The sequence below is a fragment of the Protopterus annectens genome, chromosome 6.part0 (genome assembly GCF_019279795.1).
Source record: "Protopterus annectens isolate FY-2018-M chromosome 6.part0, PAN1.0, whole genome shotgun sequence".
In the NCBI taxonomy this organism is placed as follows: domain Eukaryota; kingdom Metazoa; phylum Chordata; order Ceratodontiformes; family Protopteridae; genus Protopterus; species Protopterus annectens.
Genome location: NC_056737.1, coordinates 1,952,274,513 through 1,952,296,420, shown reverse-complemented (window position 1 = coordinate 1,952,296,420; position 21,908 = coordinate 1,952,274,513). Strand labels below are relative to the sequence as shown.

Sequence of the window (21,908 nt, the reverse complement as noted above, 5' to 3'; positions counted from 1 at the left end):
AAATGATTGTAGCCCCCCAAACATCTCTAACGCCCAGGTGAGAACTGCTCTCACCAAGGCAAAGAACACAGCATCCATGGGACCTGATGGTGTCCCAGGCTGTGTGCTCCACGAACTCAATGAGGAATTAAACCCACAGTTAGGACAGCTGTTTAATCTTAGTCTCACCTCCGGATACGTACCCAGGGAGTGGCGCACAGCGACTGTGGTCCCACTTCACAAAGGCGGTGCCTCCACCGACCCTGGAAATTACCATCCCATTAGCTTGACAAGCCTTATCTGCAAAGCCATGGAGAGGATCATAATGGATCTCATAAATAAAGACATAGGGAATTTGCAGACTTTGGATCCAACCCAGTTTGGCTTTGTCAAAGGCAAATCATGCCTTTTAAACTTGGTTGACTTTTTCGAAACAGTCAACAAGGCCATTGACGAGGGAAAGGCAGTCCATACAGCCTACCTAGACCTGGCGAAGGCTTTCGATACAATACCCCACTCAGGTATCATTGAAAAACTCATCAACTTAAATGTAAACCCATACATTACAAGATGGGTTGCAAACTGGCTGAGTGACAGAACCCACAGGGTCAGAGTTGCTGGCACCATGTCAGACTCAAAGCCTGTCACAAGTGGTGTCCCACAGGGCTCAGTCCTGGGCCCACTCTTGTTTGGCATCTACTTTTCTGAAGTACAAGCAAACACAGGAGGGTTATGGCTGACAAAGTTTGCAGATGACTGCAAACTGGGCGCCGTAGTCAAAAACACATCTGAGACAGATATCCTTCAGAAGGGTCTCACAGAAACGGATAACTGGTGCCAGAGCCATGGCCTAAAGTTAAATGCCAAGAAATGCATAGTCATACCCTTCGGGAAAAACAAGGTTACCCCTAGCTACCATATAGGTGGCAATCCACTGATCACAGAAGAAGTTATCAGGGACCTGGGGACCCAGGTTGACAGTAGCCTTTCATTCGACACTCATATTGCTAAAGTAGTTAGGAAGACCTTCTACATTGCCCACCTTATCATGAAGGGATTCACATCTAGATCAAGGGAGGTCATAGTCTCCCTATACTCATCACTCATCAGACCAATGATTGAGTACAATGCCCCATTCGGAATGTATCTGACCCGACACTTGCAGCAGCTGGAGAGGCCACAAAAGTTCCTCACCAAAAGGATAAAGGGTCTCAAAAATCTGTCTTATGCTGCCCGACTGAAAGAACTCCAGCTATATTCAGTTGCTTACCGCTTGCTCAGAGGTGACCTGTGCCTGACATACAAGGCCATGTCAAACCCAGATTTGATGAACATGCTTCATCTCAAAAAATCTAGATCCCTCAGAGCCACAAGGGCGGGAGACTTAAACCTCGACACGGTTATTAATAGGACGTGCTGGAGGGATAGATTCATCACCCAAAGACTCCCTATGCTGTGGAACAAAATCCCGGTATATGTGAGGCAGAGCACCTCGCTGGCCTTGTTCAAGAGGAATCTTGACCAATGGATGGGAGATCGCAGATACACCCTAGGGGTTATCTCAGTGTCACTGCTCGACAGAGGCACAGCAAAATAATGGGCATAGTTTCTCCAAACTAAAGCCACAAAACTATGGGCTAGGCTTGTAAATGCCCTCGGGCAGATAGCCTAGTATGAACCTATGAACAAGTTCCCTTGTCCCTTCATCTTTCCCTGTCTCTTCCCAACTGGTTAAGGATTGCACAAGACTTTTGGGTTCTGTCCATCATTTTTTGGGGTATTTCATGGTGCGGAAATTCCTTCCTCCCTTTTTGGGCATCCCACAAGCTCCTCAGGAGCAACTTCTGTTCTTTCCAGAAGTGCTTTAGGCTCTTCTGGTCAGGGCATCATTCAAGTTGTGCCCCATATTCAGGAAGGGAAGTGTTTTTATTCTAGGATGTTCCTGGTTACCAGAAATGAAGGCACCTGGATATGTATTCTGGATCTTTCTCAGCTCAACACCTTTCTAAAGATCCCCTCTTTTCAGATGTTGTCCCTTCAAACCACATTCCCTCTTCTTCTTCCCTAGGATTTCCTGGTATCTCTGGACCTCAAGGATGCTTACCTCCACATCCACATCCTTCCCTTCCCTTTTTCAGGAAGTTTTTGCATTTCTCTGTTTCGTTTCTTGCATTTTAGTTCAATGCTTCACCCTTTGGCCTCTCTACTGCACTAAGTGTATTCACCAAATGTCTTTCTGCTGTCATTGACTTTTGCAGAATGAGAGGGGTTCAGATCTTTCCTTAGCCAGACAATTTGCTCACTCAGGCTTCATCCCCTGAGGTTCTGTTTCAGGACCTCCAGTTTACTGCTTGCCTTTTGCAAAACTTGGGGTTCACCAGAAACTTTAAAAAATCAGTACTGGCTCCTTCTCAGGATTGTATTTTCCTTGGTTGCAGGAACCAGTGATGTGGTATGCAAATAGGAAAGGGAGAACATGGTTCTACATTCTTTGCAGGCTCACTTTTTAGGTCTGGGATCTAGCTGTCCAGTATCAAGTGATTCTTCAGATGGTCTACATTCCTTCAGAGCAGAATATAGTGGAAGACTCTCTGAGCAGGTCCAGCACATAGGCTCTTGAATGGATGCTTGACAGAGGTATGTTTCTGGACATTGTCCATCAGTGAGGTATTCCTCAGGTACATCTTTTTGCCTTCACTCTGAACAGACAACTTCCTCTCTTCTGTTCCAGAGTCTCACATCCTCTGGCTTGGAAGGAGGAGGCCTTATATTTTCCTTTGAAGGAGATCTTTCTCTATGCTTTCCATCTGCTTCCACTGATTCCGGGGGTCCTGCACAAGATCAAGCAAATCTCCCCCAAAATCTTGCTGGTGACTCCTTTTGGTCCAGACAGCATTGGTTTCCCTTTCTTTTTCACTCAGCCAGGGGGTAGTTACCACAAGTTACATCATTGGGTAGACCTTCTCACACAAGACAAAGTGTCTGTTATCCATTCATTTCTCCATTCTTCAGCTGATGATGTGAGTGATAGGGTTTTGATCCCTTTTACACACATCTTTCCTGAGGATGTGCTTAGAGTGCTGCAGGAAGCCAGGAAACCCAGGACCAGGAAATAATATTTGTCCAAATGGAAGAGATTTTCTGTTTGGTGCCTGTCTTGTAACCAGGATCCCTTTTCATTGGGGATCCCTCTGGTTCTTTCATATTTGTGTGAATTGCTCCATGCTGGGTTTGCATATTTTTCACTTAAAGCTCACCTCTCACCTATGCTTGTCTGTCCTAGACTCCTCCTCTTGCCTCTAGGTTTGAAGTCAAATAATTTTATAAAGGCATCCTTCATAACAAGCCTCCCAGGAAGCCTATTCTGCCTTCTTGGGATTTCAATTTTGTTCTTGAAAATTTGATTCAGGCTCCTTTTCAGCCTGCTGCTTCAGATTCCTTGCAACATTGTACTTGGAAAACTGTTCTTCTTGTGGCCCCGACTTCAGCTAAGAGAGTCTCTTTGAGCTGCAGGCTCTTGTGGCTGCTCCTCCTTTTTTAGTTTCTCACAGGAACAGGGTGCCTCTTCATACTAATCCTTCCTTTATGCCTAAGGTGGTCAAAGAATTGCTTCAATCAGCCTATTAATTTGTCCTCCTTTTTCTTCTCTGTAGGCTGCTACTGAGAAGGTTCTTCATACCCTAGATGTGCATAGGCAGTTCAGACATTATTTGGATAAGACTAAAGCCATTCTGAAATCTGAACAACTTTTTGTTTCCTTTCATTCCAGGTCTTTAGATTTGGCAGTTTCTAAATAAACTGTCTCTTCCTGGATTTCTAAGGCCATTTCTTTTTCTAATTCCTTTCACGGTAAATGTCTTTCCTCTATTGTGAAGGCTCAGTCTTCCAGAGCTGTTGCTTCTTCTGGTGCCCTTTCAAAGGACTGGATACCAGTTCCATCTTTCAGACTACTAGTTGCACTTCCATTCATACCGTCACTAAACATTACAACTTGCATGCTTTTTCCAGAGCAAGACGTGGTTTTGCCCGGGCTATCCTGCATGGGTTTCTTAAGGGCCCTTCAGTGCCTTTCTCTTCCCAGATTTCCTCTTGAGCTTTTGTACTCTCCCTTATGTAAGGAATACTGCAACAATGATATGGAAGGACATAGTACAGTTCTGTAGAGTCTTCTCATAGCAGCAGATGTTCTCTTCACTGTTGCAGTGTTCACTCCCTCCCTTCTTCCCCTTCTGTTCTTCCCTCTTTCTCTTGCCTTCCTAGCCAGGGATTCTTCTTTCTTTCCTTATTCTGGATGTACATGTTCCTTCTGGCCCATAGGAATATTCTGTTCCTCGTGTGGCGTACACTGTCTATACATTCTAAACACTTTGGTATACTGGCTGGAAGTCTGGCTAACTTTGGCTGTAGATCCCTTATGTAAGGAATACTGCAACAGTGAAGAGAAGGACATTTACTGTTATGGTAAGATTTTACACAATGGTACTTTATCTAGGTTTACAAAATTCCGGGTCTCTTAATATTTGTCTAGGATATCTACAAATGTTTTATCTGAACACTGTTGTGGAACCGTTAGCATAATTTTAATTTTAATCAGCATGTATCAATAACTGATTGAGACAATGTCCTATAAAGCAACTCAGTCAGAGATACTGAAAGGATTTTTAAGTTGCAGGCACTAACACATCTAGGACTAAAGGAACATTCTACATTATTAGAATGATTGCTTGATTAATTAAATCAATTAACTACTTAATTAATGGACTACTAGGTAACAGGCATGGTTTTAGTTCAATATGACACAATGTTTTAGAAAGAAATGACACAATATAAGGTAAAACTATTTTCTCTAAGTTTTTGTCTGCCTCACTGAACTGGCCATCAGATCTCTCATCCCCAGTTTTTGTGACTTATTTCTTTCCCATATTTTTGTATCAGATACTGTAGTACATATTATCCTGGTGGGGCTCAGCTGTCCAGCACACTTTTTTCCTCAAATGCCTATGCTGTTTATGACAAATGGTGCTGGATTAATAATAGACATCATTTAGACCCTGATGGAGTGTTATTTCATAAATTGTGCAACTCTCCACCCATTGTGCTCTGGTGTGCATATCTCCTAGGTGGGAGTCAACAATGCCAGATTGCTGACAAGTGTATGCTCCCATACATATGTCAAAATCTTGCTGCAATGCATTCTTGAGCCAGTTCACATGTCTTGGTGCACATTGCTGCTGCACTTTCCGCTGTTTCCACTAGGAGGCAGTACAACAGTGTGTGGGTCCCAGCCTTTATCTCTAAATGACAGAGCTGGCACTGGGCACTCATTGCCACATCTTCCAGCTGGCTCCTTCAGTAACTGGCTCTCTAGTTAAATCTTTGTCATTTGAACCACAGTCAGGATTTAATCCCTCTAAACCATGAAGACTGTTATGACAAACTGATTACAATCTATATTACTTTCTCCTTTTTTGTGTGATTATAAACATGTTCTTCTTACCGAATGTGTACTTCTGATTCTGTTTCCACCAAATCACCATCAATATTCCATGGATATGTTCCTTCAGTTGCTATACAAGAGGACTCTTTTGAGTGAAAATTAAGAGATGCTTCAGATCTCTCATCTGACCAATCAGTTTTGGTCTTTGCTCTTAACTTTATTTCTTGTACTGTGTAGGTCTCGATGAAGGGAAAACTGAACTGTGCAAAGAGAAAAGTGAATGTTAATGGCTAACGACAAAGATTGCATTTTCATTTTCACTTTAAATGCACTCATTTAATGGAAAAAAGTCCAAATAACTCTCACAGATATTTTTTGCTTCCTGGTACTTACATGCAGACTGAAATGTTACTAGGAAATCTCCTCATTCAAGTCTTATAGTCACACAGGCACATATAGATGTGCATGTATATCTATTTAGTAACACTTGACATACATATACATCCTGTGAGTTTGTGTTGACCTGCAAGTCAATGTAAAGTGTACAAAAGAGTGCTGAACTGGTAAAAACTCTAATTCATTTTTGTTAGCTGAAAATCTATTTCTTTACAAACTTATCTAGCATCTTTATCAGCAGCTTTATTCACAGAATACATTTCTGCTATACTATTGAACTATAGGTAAACACATTTGAGTCTAAATATACACATTTCTAAATGCAGCATGCTTTTGCCAGATGAGACAGAAATAAAGGTTTTTTTAAATAAATGTTTATCTCTGTGGTATCCCTGAAGTCTTAAACATCCCGCTAAACAAGTATAGTGGGTCCAAAAACAAAACAGTGTTAAGAAACTTCTCTGTGTGGAAGTTATATCTAGTTAATCACTCTATGTTAATCATATCAGATAACGGTAGTAGAAACAGCGAACTTAAACTCATCCTAAGTCAAAAGAATAATAAAAAATATATAATTTGAAATATTGTACTAAATTACTAAGTATTCAAAAGTAATCCAAGGAGGGCAGGCAGTCAGTTTCTAGTCAAAAATTATCCAAGTAAAACAAAAATACTGTTTATCAGGCAAGGGAATAGACATTGGTGATCTTGAAGGAAACATCCCAAATATGCTGGAGAAACGAGAACTCATGTGATAATTAAAGTTGAACTCTTTTAGGAAGTCTGGACTAAACTACTACTACTTCTTCTCTTTCAGCTGTTCCCGGTTAGGGGTTGCCACAGCGGATCATCTGTTTCCATTTCCTCCAGTCTTCTGCATATTTCTCTGTCACACCAACCACCTGCATGTCCTCTCTCACCACATCCATAAACCTTATCTTAGGTCTTCCTCTTTTCCTGGCAGCTTCATCCTTAGCATCCTTTTCCCAATATACCCATCATCCCTCCTCAGCACGTCCAAATCAACGCAATCTCGCCTCTCTGGCTTTGTCTCCAAATTGTCCAACCTGGGCTGATCCTCTAATATACTTATTCCTAATCCTGTCTACCCTCATCACACGCAGTACAAATCTTAACATCTTTAACTCTGCCACATCCAGCTCTGACTCCTGCCTTTTTGTCAATGCCACTGTCTCCAACCCATATACCATAGCTGATCTCACAACCCTCTTCTAGACCTTCCCTTTCACTCTTACTGGTACTTGTCTGTCACAAATCACTCCTGACGCTCTTCTCCACCCATTCCACCCTATGTGTACTCTCTTCTTCACCTCTCTTCCACACTCACCATTACTCTGAACTGTTGATCCCAAGTACTTAAACTCATCCACCTTCACCAACTCTACTCCCTGCATCCTCACCCTTCCTCTATCCTCCCTCTCATTCACACACATATATTCTGTCATAGTCCTGCTGACCTTCATTCCTCTCCTCTCTAGAGCATATCTCCACCTCTCCAGGGTCTCCTCAAACTAGTCCCTACTCTCACTACAGATCACAATGTCATCTGCAAACATCATAGTCCATGGGGCCTCCTGTCTAATCTTGTCTGTCAACCTGTCCATCACCATTGCAAATAAGAAAGGGCTCAGAGCTAATCCTTGATGTAATCCCACCACCACCTTAAATGCATCTGTCACTCCCACTGCAGACTTCACCACTGTCACACTACCCTTGTAGATATCCTGTACCACTATTACATACTTCTCTGCCACTCCTGACTTCCACATACAATACCACAACTCCTCTCTAGACACCCTATCATATGCTTTCTCCAAGTCCACAAAGACACACTGTAACTCCTTCTGACCTTCTCTGTACTTCTCCATTGACACTCTCAGAGCAAACATTGCATCTGTAGTGCTCTTTCCTAGCATGAAACCATACTGCTGATCAGTAATCACCTCCCTTCTTAACCTAGCTTCCACTACTCTTTCCCATAACTTCAAGTTGTGAATGATCAGTTTTATCCCTCTGTAGTTACTACAGCTCTGCACATCACCCTTATTTTTAAAAATAGGTACCAAAACACTTTTTCTCCACTCCTCAGGCATCCTCTGACTTTCCACAATTTCATTACACAATCTAGTTAAAAAGTCCACTGCCATGTCACCTAAACACCTCCATGCTTCCACAGGTATGTCATCTGGACCAACAGCCTTTCCATTCTTCATCCTCTTCATAGCTATCATTACTTTCTCCTTGCTAATCTATTTCACTTCATGATTCACTATCCGCACATTATCCAACCTTCTCTCCCTCTCATTCTCTTCATTCATCAACCCCTCAAAGTACTCTTTCCATCTGCTCAACACACTCTCCTCACTTGTGAGTATGTTTCCCTCATTATCCTTTATCACCCTTACCTAAGGGTGATAAGCTAAACTACTACTGTTCACTTAAAAGTGTACTGGAACTTAGAAAATTGTCACATTGTTTACATGACTAATTTTATTTTATTCTTCCAGTTGGTTTTAAATACCATGTTAAATCAGTTTTAATTTAAGTGTATATTTTTTCCATCATCATACATTTTTTTTTCTTGTTTTTTTCCACTTTATTCAAAATCATGTGTAATAACAATACTAATTATACAATAATATTTTTCTAGATAGTTTTTAGGGTTCTTGTTCACAGACCAGAAGAAGTCTAGAAGGACGAAAGCAATCTTTGTTAACAATAGGTTATGGAAATATAACAAAAACCACACAGTGAGCTGCATCAACCGTTTTATTCCAAAATCAAAAAAATAAATAAAATAACGAGTACAAAGCGCTTTCACCCACCAATATTAGGGCATCATCAGAGTACAAGAAATTATCACCAAGGCCATTCTTTATATACATAATTGACTAATAACGTAATTGATGAATTAAACCATAAATTAATTCATTTGTGCATTAAAGAGGTATCTCATAAACTGACTTAGCACAATTCTAAAACACCTACATGTTCTCATAACATGTATATTAAATATAAATAAATAAATATATATATATATATATATATATATATATATATATATATATATATATATATATAAATATATAGAACTAAACTTGATTAAAACCAAATAATAAATATTGTATTAATGAAAATATATCTATCTCTAGCATTTTAAAATACAAGTCACATTTTATATGACCTATTTTTTTGTATATGTAAGCTTATTATTTTTTTAAACACATATACTTATTTTTTTAAACATATATACACATTTTTTAATTACAGTATATTCATAAATGGATTATATATATGTTTATATACATACAATATTTATTATTTGGTTTTAACCAAGTTTAGTTCTATATATTTATACATATATATATATATATATATATATATATATATATATATATATATATATTTACTTATTTATTTATATTTAATATACATGTTATGAGAACATGTAGGTGTTTTAGAATTGTGCCAAGTCAGTTTATGAGATACCTCTTTAATGCACAAATGAATTAATTTATGGTTTAATTCATCAATTACGTTATTAGTCAATTATGTATATAAAGAATGGCCTTGGTGATAATTTCTTGTACTCTGATGATCCCCTAATATTGGTGGGCGAAAGCGCTTAGTACTCATTATTTTATTTATTTTTTTTGATTTTGGAATAAAATGGTTGATGCAGCTCACTGTGTGGTTTTTGTTATCTTACTAGTTATATTTTTTATTTGTAGGTTATGGAAATCGATTAATGATTTTTACAACAGATTTTTGCATGCAAAATGTATACGTATATATTTATATATACTTTTAGATTGCCAAATGGTGTAAAGTTTATATATTTCCAGCCATGTAGTATATTATCTTGGATAGAATCACAGACTTAATAATCCGGTTAAATAAGAGGTACCACATCATTATTAATTTTATTTAAAGTACATAAGGATTATATTATTATGACAGCTACTAAGTAGGGCAGGACCAGTTCGAATGTCACACTGATGGGGAAGGGATGTGACTTTAACATGTATACCAGTAACACTTTCTTTTACAGCACAATAAACCACTCCCATGCCTGATCAAAATTATATATATATAATATCGTTAGAAAGCTTGTGAGGAAACTACTACTCTGTTATTTTTGTTTTACTTGAATTGCTTGTCTGTGTACTTAAAGGATTTTCGACTGGAAACAGACTGCCTGCCTGCTTGGATTACTTTTGAATACTTAGTAATTCAGAACAATATTTCAAATTATACATTTTTTATTATTTTGTGACCTAGGATAAGTTTAAGTTCACTATTTCTGCTACCATTATCTGATCTGATTAATGTACGGTGCTTAACTAGATATATCTTCCACACAGGGAAGTTTCTTGCACTGTTTTGAAATAAATGTTTAGGTACATTATACTACAAATATATTACTTCAGTCCCTTTACTATAATTTTCAAGAGCTTTCAGAATATTTTGACCCAGTTCTAATCTTAATCAGTTACCTTATTTCACTTTGATTTAAACTGTTACCGTGTATTCTATCCGCTATCCATACTGTTTTCACAGTGATATTTCAGACATAAAGAAGACCTGAAACAATGAAATAAACATTTCTGTACAATACTGGCAGAAATGGATACAGATCATACAGGCAGCAGTAAGGATTCCCAATGTAGTCTCTTTCTAGCAACATATATATAGTACATTTACAGTCATCTTTGCATCTGAAAACACTAATTGTGTGCACTTAACAGCACCACGATCGTCAAAATTATCTGCCAACTTCTCATATTCTGACTCCTTAATACCATATTCAGGGAGGTCATTAATGCCATTTCTAACACCTCACCACTGGATTCCAATTTATTTCTGTATTACTGTATGAGGTTATCAGCACTGTCCATCTCCATACTACATCAGGTTAAAATATTCTGTAGGATAATTTATGTACTACTGAAGGAACTAGTCTTAACTAATAAAGACACCCTAACAAACTCAGAGAAACTGTATTCTAGTAATTAGCATGAAGCCTTTCCCTTCACTTCTTCCAGACCACATAGAAACATGCAATGCAAAACATAACATAAACCATAGGTATGATGCCCATGTTTTATCATGTGGCCTATCACAGATAGCAGTTGTTTGGAATACAACTCATTTCAGTGCTTACTGCTAGCTTCTATCAGTTTAGACTGGACTATCAAACAGAACAGTCAGGTTAACACAGCAGATGAACACTAAATACTAAAATGTCAAGGGCTGTTTTTCAAGCAGTGAGGCACTATATTTGCTGCACATGAATGGGACAAATTATTCTTCATTATGTCAAAAATACCACAATATCCATGGAATTACATGATAAAATGCTTGCAGCCAGGCATTAAACATAAAATACAGTTTTTTAATAGCGAAATAAAATGCACACAATGAGAATGAGAATAACCACATGGTGGTAGGAAATGCATGGCAAAATAATCAGGTCATACAATATGGGTCCCCTACAGATGACCAAACTTCCGAAAGGCCAAATTTCATATGGCCGAGACCATATGATTGACTTTTGAAAGTTCGAATATTCTGAACGGACAGCTCCCTATAGCATGGAATGGGAAAATTTCCATTTTCCTCACTGCAGTGCGATCTCAGAGTTGGTATATTTAAATAGCGTGGGGGGGGGGTATGCTAGCAATGTGTAGGTAGTTTTTTTTTTTGAAATTTCAAAAGTCGAACATATGGTCACGGCCATATGGGTTTCGGCTTTTTGAAATTTCGATCATGTATAGTAGACCCTACAAATACACATAAAACAGCCTTCAGTATTTAATGTCTTACTTAAAGTATTGTCATGTGCAACTCCCACAATGTTTTTGTAATGTTTGGTACAATCATTGAGACTGTGTCACACTCAAACAGCAAATATTTTGGTTCACTCCTGAAAAACAGCTTACTGTGGTTAGTCTCAATTTGATAGAAAATAACTCTGTTGCTTTTAGTGTAGTTTGATGGTACTGCCTACATAATTAGTGGTCCAATCTCCTTAAAGATTTCTTAAAGAAAATGGTACCTGCAGCAAGAAAATGGTCCAAGAAGAAATCAGTCAATCAATCAATCAACCAATCAATCAATCAACCAATCAACCAATCAATCACAGAAGCAGAAAATCTGGCCACAACATGTGGCAGTGAGCAGGAAGCTCTGGGATCATCTGTATTCCAAACAGCTGATAACTGCAACATGAAGCAATAAGTGATAGATAAAACTTTTTTGACACATCACATTACTCTGATGCAGTCATTTAATTATTTCAGGATAAGAAATTTGTTGGAGTATTAGTAAGTATATGTACGCAAGTGGAAGTGCAAATATTGCAGCTGAGAAATGCCTGAAGAACGTGTGTGTGTGTGTGTGTGTGTGTGTGTGTGTGTGTGTGTGTGTGTGTGTGTGCGCGCGTGTGTGCATGTGTGTGTAGGGGGGTACATTGCCATCTCAACTCCCTTTATTTTTTCTTGCACATAAAGGAAATTCCACAAGGGTAAAATATATATATATGTTTGAGGATTTGCTGAACAAGCCCAGGGCATACTGGCCATCAGGCAGCTTGATGTCATGAATCTCATAATGAAACATGTGGAGGTACTCATGTAGACATTCACTTCCTAATTCTTTCCTAAGGTTAAGTGAGAGCTGGGTAAGTTTGGACTTGTTCAATAGAGGTTGTAATCCTTGGGATATGAAGATGTCACATTTCATTGTACAGCCAACATAAGTTTTTAATGATTCTGACTACACCCTGTGTTCAAATTATCAGGGAAAGTATTCTAAGGAAATTGCATTCATTTCTAAGGAGTCCGTTAGTGACCTGTATGTCAGGCACACGTCTCTTCTAAGAATGTGACAAAATACAGAAAATTTGGTTTCCAAGATGGCTGCACACTAAGCAACAACTTAATTTCAGTTGTCTCAGTATGAAAAAATAAACTGATAGATAAGGGACAGTAATTCTGCCTGTTTTAGAAAAATGAAGTTACTGGCTAGTAAGTACACTGTCTGGATGCTAGCAAAGAAGACTCTTGGAGAGCCTGAAAGAAAATTAATTAGAAAAGGTGAAAACACTGAATAGGAAGAATCCCACAGCTGTTCAGCACAAAAACAATTCAAGCTCCAGCTTTGGTACAAGAGAGGGCTTGCAGTAATTTAGAGGAAAAATAAGTCAAACATGATCAGAGCCGATTAAAATACATGAAACACTGAATGAGTGTATCAACTCAAATAACATATGGCTTGAAAAAATGCAAGAAGCTTTAATCAGGTATTTAGATGAACTCATAAAACTGCAAAAATCAGACGTCGAAATGAAGAAAAGGCTGGCTGAGTATAAGACTGCTCAAGAAGAGCTGTTTTAAAAAAATGGTACAGTTAGAGGACAGAGCAGTCAAGGTAAACCTGAAATTTTCTGCTGTACCAGAGACAGTGGAAGGAGCATACAGTATTCATTTTATGAAAGCACAGATAAGTAAATTGGCTGGTATTTCACAGAAGGATTTGTTAATTGAAAGGGCACATCATGTGCATGCTACAAACCTCATCATGAGAAAGCGGCCAAGACCAGTATTAGTAAAGGTGCAATCATACTAGCAGAAAGAGCTGATACTAACAAACATGTGGCAGCAGGGGAAAATATTAAAAACTGAAGACATTAGAGGATTTGTGGAAAAATGATTGACAGGAAAAGCACAGGAGTTGACTAGAAGAATTGGGAGTACCTTGGACTTGAACTGGAGTCTGTGGCTGGGAGATGGAAATGAACAAGAAGAAAACTGGCTAAACTCAAATTAGTGAATATGTGTAAGATTATACAGCAGCAATCACATTTATGAAATATGACTTTACAAGAAAAAGAGGCTAAGAAAGACTGGATTTTTGTTGACTTTGTTAAGCTTATGGAGTACTGACAAGCTTGTACTCACAGCTCTTTGATTATCTTTGTGATGGCTATCTATACTATAGGCTTAAACTCTGAGCTTTGGCCGGCTAAGACCTACCTGCAATCAACTAGACATATAAGTGAATTTAAGTAAATCTTTATCTGCACTTTTTTCAAGCAATAAAGCATTTAAATTGATTTATTTGTGTTGCATTGAATACTATCTAGCTGGAAGCTGTGGCTCTGTTTTTTTCAGTTAATGCTTGTTAGAATTCCTGCACAGCCAGTGATAAGTGGGGGTAGTTTCACTTCATTGATATTCGGTTTCTGCCTTATATAAGTGGTACATTTTGGATTCTTTTCTGCTTAAACTCTGAGCTTTGGCTGGCTAAGACCTACCTGCAATTAACTGGATGTATAAGTGAATTTAAATAAATCTTTATCTGCACTTTTTTCAAATAATACAACATTTAAATTGATTTATTTGTGTTGCATTGAATACTATCTAGCTGGAAGTTGTGGCTCTATTTTTTTCAGTTAGTTCCCTACCCACCCTCCCTACTTTTGTTTTGGTGTTAATCTTGGTGACTTTGAAACTGTAAATTTGCATTTGGCTACCTCTCCTGGGCCCATCTCATTTGCTCACTCAAAAAAAAAAATTGCACTTTATTCATCTGCTTTTCCTGTGTTTGTGTTTCTTCCTACTTTATTTTGCTTTTGCGTTATCTTAAAAGTACTCATTTGTATTTATTACTGCTTGGTGTAACTATCGTTCTAAGCCTTTTGGCTTAAGCACTTGGACTTCAGACCAGTTGTTTTACATTAAGAAGGTTTGTGGTCTGCACTCTTGTGGCAGGATAGATAACTTACATCCTTCTAAGTTGGGAACTGCTGATTGAAGGCTTGGTGTCTGTTATTTTAAAAGTGTATTAGTTTTGGTTTAAGCACTTGGGCTTTAGGCCAGTTATTTTACATTAAGAAGCTTTGGGGTCTGCACTCTTGTGGGAGGAGAGGCTGGATTCTGCCCTTCTGAGCTGGGGATTTGTGGTTAAAGCCTAATAGTGCCTGCATATTTGAACTCTTTCTTACTGAAATTGGTGCATCTTCTTTGCTGTAGCATAGACTAGATCCAGGCCTGTTGAATCTAGCTTTGTTTCTATAACCTGAGCACTAATCCAGGCCTTTTTAAAAGTATTCGATTGTATTTATTATTGCTTGGTAGTAACCTGATTAAAGTGTAGCTATCATTCTAAGCCTTTTGGTTTAAGTACTTGGGCTTCAGGCCAGTCATTTTACATTAAGAAGGTTTGTGGTCTGCATTCTTGTGGGAGGAGAGGCTGAACTCTGCCCTTCTGAGCTGGGAATTTCTGGTTAGAGGCTTATAGTGCCTGCAGATTTGAACTGTTTCTTACTGAAATTGTTGTGCTTTGTTTGCTGTCACATAAACTAGATTCAGGCCTGCTGAATCTAGCTTTGTTTGTATAACTTGAGCACTATTCCAGGCCTCCATTTTTGGAGAAGGTTTCCCCTGCACACCAGTGGCAGGAGTGTGCAGTTAGAACTTGCCTGATTGAAGACTACAGGAACAGGGCTCAGTTTTGAGATTTTTTTACTGGTTAATTGGGTAATTTGTTTAAAAGCCTTTTCTGATTGCTTGTAGTCATCTAAAGCTGTTTTAGTATATTTTTTACTGATTTTGCCTTATCTTTTCAAAAAAATGTCCTTTCTTATCACCTTTCTAAGTTAGTATAGTCCAGTTTTCAGGCTAGTGCTGAATTCATTGCTGTGTTACAAGTTTCTGAGCTGCCCATACCTTACTTGGATAGAAGGAGGTTTCTCTGTTCACCTGTGAGAGAAGGAGCTTTGTGCAGCCATCTGTCCCTGGAGGAGTGGTTCCAGCCCAGAAGTTAGTAGTTTATAGACCATTTTTTGGCTAATTTCTATCTCTTTCATTCCCTGCTGTATAAAACCTGTTTGCATGGTTTTGCACATCTGGGCAGAACCGGTTAGCTAGGGCTAAATTATTCCCGGTTCCACCAAGTCTTCTCTTCAGTTTTTCCCTTGAAAGTAGTTTAACTCTCAACCTAAGCACTTAAAAAGCATCCTACAGTCCAGCACTTGCTCAGACCTAATAGCAAGCACTAATATACCCCAACACTTGATTGCACAGCAGAGCAAGGCTCATTATTCACCCCTCACCAACCAAGTGACTAAGCAGCTCACCCTACTATTCAGGCATGACCAAAGGGCAATTTCAGGTATACTCTCCAGTCCAGCTGGTGAACCTGGGTATCCTGAGGTAATGTTACAAGTGCCTCATGTACACAGACAACCCTCTCCTCCTACCACAAAACATTAACATATTTGAGAGATGCAATTATATAGCTAAATTGGAGGCTAAGCTTTCTCCACCCAAGACTGGAACAAGCAGTCATGAGGAGAAGGTTAACACTTGCACCACACCTCCAGCCGCACATAGACATACTAAACCAGCACTTGGAAAAAATACACATAAATACACAAAATCATACTCGGAGGCTCTAAATAAAAACCTGCAAAAGCATCAAAGACCTCCAAAGCAGACACCCAAAAAACCTGCACCTCCCGTCACAAACCAGAAAACACATAAAACACAAAATCAGTGTGCCGCACAATCACAGTCTTAAGGCAAAATAACATACCTAAACACTAGTAATAGGCGACTCTACAGTCAGGCACACTGACGTCCCACTCGCTAGGCTGGACAAGGAGAAGGTTACTGTTAGCTGCTTGTTGGGAGCCAGAATCTGCCACATAACACAAACACTCAGGTCACTCCAGAACAAGTACAAATATGACTCTGTCATTGTTCATGTTGGTGTGAATGACCTGAGATGTAGCTCCCTGGACTACATGAAAAGAAACATGGAAGAGCTCTGATCATGTAGCCCAGGCGGGTATGACCCTGACACTGAGTAGCATCCTGCCCTCACCAAGAATGATACCGCAGTATAAATGAAAAGTGATCAATTTCAACAACTGGCTAAGCTTCTGATGTCATTCAAAGGGGATCCAGTGTCTGTCAGCCTGGGAAGATATGCTCGACAAGCCTCATTGCTTCTCAAGAGACGGCTTGCACCTGTCACCCCAAAGCTTTCAAATGCTGGCCAAGGCACTTTCTGCCCCCATAGTGCCTTTTTTAGACAAGGCTCAAAATTCATACCCACCTCCGTAAACAGCACAAATAAAAAAATGAGGGTTATGCTACTCAATGCCAGGAGTTTAAAAAAATGCACTTGCTTGAAGCACTCCTCAATTACCCTACAGTTAACTGGGAAAACTACTCAAGTACAAACTCCCAGGTCCAGCGCTTCCTGGAATTTATCAATTCAAATGCTCTGGATCAGCTGGAAAACTCCCCTACCAGAGGTGAAAACATATTGGACCTGGTCATCACCAACATGGGTGATAGGTGTTCCGCACCAGAGGTCAACCCATCATTGGTTAGATCAGACCATAAACTAATCACTCTGGATATCCACACCACACCACCAACCCTAACCAAGGAAACCACAGTGAAAAACTTTTCTGTAGCAAACTTCACCTTACTTAAGACAGAGTTGGTAAGTTTCACAACCCCCACGCTAAACGATAACAGTGTCCAAGATGCAAGAACCTTTACAAATGCACTCTGTAAGCACCTACAAGGATGCATGGATCATGCCATCTCTAGCAAAACCAATACTCACTCCCCTAAGAGAGGGAAACCAGTCTGGTGGACCCCTGCCATAAACAGGGTATACAATAGAAGGAGGAAACTAGTTCAGAAAAAAGCAAACTCCAAGAAGGAAAGACATCCCTGATCAGTATCAGTAAGAAACTAAGGTCCCTCATAAAATCATCCAAGGCTAACTTCGAAAGAAAAATAGCCAAGGATTCTAAAGATAACCACAAAGCCTTCTTTAGCTATGTCAAGAATCTAAGTGACAACTTGCAGATATGCTCTGAGCTAGTGCAAAATGACACAAAATATACTGAAGCTACTGATATTGCCAACATCCTGGCAGATAGATTCAGTGCAAACTTCACCTCCCTCTGACTCCTAAAAGGGTCCACAACAATACCAGAAAAGTGTAGTGTCCCAGAAATCACAGATGCACAGGTGAAAAAAGAGCTTTCAAAAGCACAGAGTCAATGGGGCCAGATGGTGTCCCAGGCTGCGTCTTGCACGAACTACAGAACAAACTAATCCCCCACCTAAACACACTGTTCAAACTCAGCCTCTCCACAGGCTATGTGCCCACAGAATGGTGCACAGCAATGGTTATTCCTCTCCACAAAGGAGGGGTCACAACTGACCCTGGTAACTTTCGCCAGATAAGCCTGACTAGCCTGGTCTGCAAGGCTATGGAGCTCATCATCATGGAACTCATTAACAAAGACACTGGGAACCTCCAAACACTTGACCTTACTCAGTTCGGCTTTGTTAAAGGCAGATCATGCCTACTAAACCTGGTGGACTTCTTCGAGACAGTCACCAAGGCAATAGATGAGGGGTAGGTGGTTCACACAGCCTACCTTGACCTCGCCAAAGATTTTGACACATTCCCCACTCGGGAATTATAGAAAAACTCACCAGCCTGAACATAAACCCCTACATCATGAGATGGGTTGCCAACTGGCTTACAGACAGAACTCACACAGTAAGATTAGTAGGGTCCACGTCCGACTCTGAACAAGCACAAATGGTGTCCCACAAGGCTTGGTCCTGGGACCCCTACTGTTCAGCATATACTTCTCATAAGTACAGGCAAACACAGGAGGACTACGGCTAACCAAGTTTGCTGATGACTGCAAACTGGGAGCCATAATTGACTCTCCGGCTGACATGGACATTCTCCAAAAGGGCCTTACTGAGATGGTCACCTGGTGTCAACGTCATGATCTCAGGCTAAATGCCAAAAAATGCATAGTCATCCCGTCTGGGAAAAACAAAACACCCATGAATTACCACATAGGTGGCAGCTCCCTTAATACACAAGAGGTAGTAAGAGATCTGGGGACCCAGGTAGATAGCAATCTCTCCTTTGACAATAATATTGCCAAAGTAGTTAGGAAATCCTTCTATGTAGCCCATCTAATTACTAAAGGGTTCGCATCTAGAAATAAAGAGGTTATAGTGCCCCTCTACTCGTCACTCATTAGACCCATCATAGAGTACAATGCCCCATTTGGGATGTACCTCACAAGACACTTCCAACAGCTGGAAAGACCACAAAAGTACCTCACTAAGAGGATTACTGGCCTCAAACATATGTCCTATGCAGCCCGAATGGAAAAACTCCGGCTGTACTCAGTGGCATATCGCTTACTCAGAGGTGATCTCGGCCTGACATACATAGTCCAACTCAGAATTGATGGACAAGCTCCACCTACAGAAATCCAAGTCAATGCGAGTCACTCACTCTAGTGAGCTAAGCCTCACCAAAACAACAAACAGAACATGCTGAAGGGATAGATTCCTGTCATAGAGACTCCCCATGCTTTGGAACAAAATTTCTAACTACATTAGGCAGAGCTCCTCACTAACGCTCTTCAAGAGAAACCTTGACGAGTGAATGGGTAACAGAAAATACACCCCTGGGATCACTTCATTGGCTCTTCTTGACAGAGGCTCAGTTAATTAATCAATGGGACAGCGAAAGCTGACACACTCTGGCTAGGCTTATAAATGCCCTCAGGCAGACAGCCTAGTACCTACCTATGAACCTATACCCTCTCCATTTGCACCAGATGACATGAGTGGGTTACAAAGGATACAGTATTCTATAAATGGAATGAAAAGAGCTATATTAAAGAGGAGAGCGAGATCACTGGCAACTCTATCTATCCAAGAGAGAATTAGGTGGAAGAATGCATATGCTTTACAGATAGTAACAGGTATATAAGTACATATACAGGGTGTTATCGATGATTATAAGATCTTCAGTTGTCTCATCAACTTTTAGCTACTGCCCATCAACAGCATATAAAGATGATTTTTTTCTTTTTTACAAAATTCCAGAAGATTACATTTTTGCAGTAATGGCAAGGTTATTTCTGCAGCACCATCCCTGTATATTTTTAACTGGTGTTAGAAATGAGATGGTAACATTGGGGTTTAGAACAATTTTGCAGTTATCTGTATTAGTTATTGTTTTCTCTTTCGGTTTTTCCCGGTTAGGGGTCACCACAGCAGAACTCCGGTCCGCTAATAATTGGCAGTCGATTTTTATGGTGCCAAGGTACCAGCCAGAAGCCCAACCTTCAATGAAGGCACGCCCATTCACGCATGTCTTTCGAATGCCACTTGACCGTGGGGAGGACATGCAGACTCCACACAGAAGGCACTCCAGCCGAGAATCGAATGGGAGAACCTCATGCTGTGAGGTGACAATGCTACCACTGCACCACCATGGCTTTAGTTATCTGTATTATATATATATTTCTCTACTTGTAAAAAGTAATGTTTGGTGTGATGCCCACTGACTCCTCCAACATCCTTGTATTTTTTCAGAAAGTTATCTGTATTAGTAATTTTCTGAAAAATACAAGGATGCTGGAGGAGTCAGTGGGTATCACACTAAACACTACTTTTTACAAGTAGAGAAATATATATTTAAGTGTGAGAGAGAAAAGGGGCTTCCCAATTACACAGGAAGTTAATTAAAGCCCATATGAGGACTAAAATATAACAAAAAAAATTGCTTTATATACAGTATGTATCTTTGGACGTACTAGGTTAACACCTGTTTGTTCGCACCATTTGACAGATAGAAACAAATGGTTGACATGGATGAGATCTACAGTCCCCAGGTATGGTAATATTCCCTTTTCCAAGGGTTTGTGTAGTCCTAGAGTTATTATATATAATGAGCAGGGGTGTGGGGGTAAGGGAGGCTTGCACTGCTTGCAAAAACATTTGTCGATGGTTTTGCCTATTCTGGGGTAATCATTGGATCATGCACATTACGTGCAAATCTTCTGTGTTTTGATTTTTTTTTTGTCAATGTTACAGATGCCGACACTATGAACATCTGAGTAGTCATAATAGATATATATATATATATATATATATATAAATACATACATACACACACATACACACACACACACACACACACACACACACACACACACACACACACACACACACACACAAACACACAAACACACATACACACACACACACACATATATATATATATTCAATATTATAATCTTGTGATCATGATTCTCAAGATTGTGATAGCAACCCATGCGTGTGTATGTGTGTGTGTATATGTGTATCTATATATATATATATAAATACATTTACATATTAATAACAGTTGACTATGGAAATATGGAGTATGACTTTAGGTATGGGTAAAATGCAACTTGTTCATCCAAATATTAGAAGTAAGTGAATGTGTTAGGTAGATTAATAGCCTATCAGTGATTGTATGAAAGGCTGTACCTAAACAGCAGAAATTTAAGAAATTCAATTATTAGTTGGAGGTTCAGCATGGAGTAGAGATGGAGATTTACCCAGAGGTCAAGGACTTATGATGTTTAAGAAGGCTCATGTGGTTCTTCTTGTGGAAACAGCCTGGAACTACACACAGGTGAAGATTTCTTTTTTTTATTATTCTGCAACTGAGCACAAGGCCTGGCAGGGTTTGCAGCAGTAACTTCTTATAAAAACAGTCCATTTGCTGGAGGTGCTCTGTAGAACTATATCTTGGAGATAACCCTGCAATACTGTTGCTTTTGATTGCTAAAGCTAAGAGAGTTACAATTTTTGTCATTTTTGTTCCTGTGACTCTATGGAAAAAACATGTTTTTACATAAATACTGCCTCCAGTGTCTTTTGGCGATATCTATATCTAGATATAGAAAGATGGACATAGATTTACATAAATACATGGATATAGATACATATAACTACATATGTATATATCTATATCTATATCTATCTGTCCATAGGTGTACTTTGAGTCACTGAAAACTCATTTCATTGAATTTCAAAACACACACACACACACACACACACACACACACACACACACACAAAATCACTGAAAGCTCAAATCACTGAAAACTGTTTTTAGTGAATCAAATTTCACTGAAAGTAAGTACTGTTAGGCAAATAAAATG

General features: G+C 39.4%; 1 protein-coding gene across 1 annotated transcript in view; it reads right to left on the bottom strand.

Moving 5' to 3' along the window:
• Positions 1-21,908, bottom strand: part of CERKL (ceramide kinase like) — a 1,924,967-nt gene that overhangs the window by 42,561 nt on the left and 1,860,498 nt on the right. Inside the window, exon 12 of the mRNA XM_044073713.1 lies at positions 5,477-5,676. Within this exon, the coding sequence (XP_043929648.1) occupies positions 5,477-5,676 (200 nt within the window). The remainder of the gene's footprint in view (positions 1-5,476; positions 5,677-21,908) is intronic.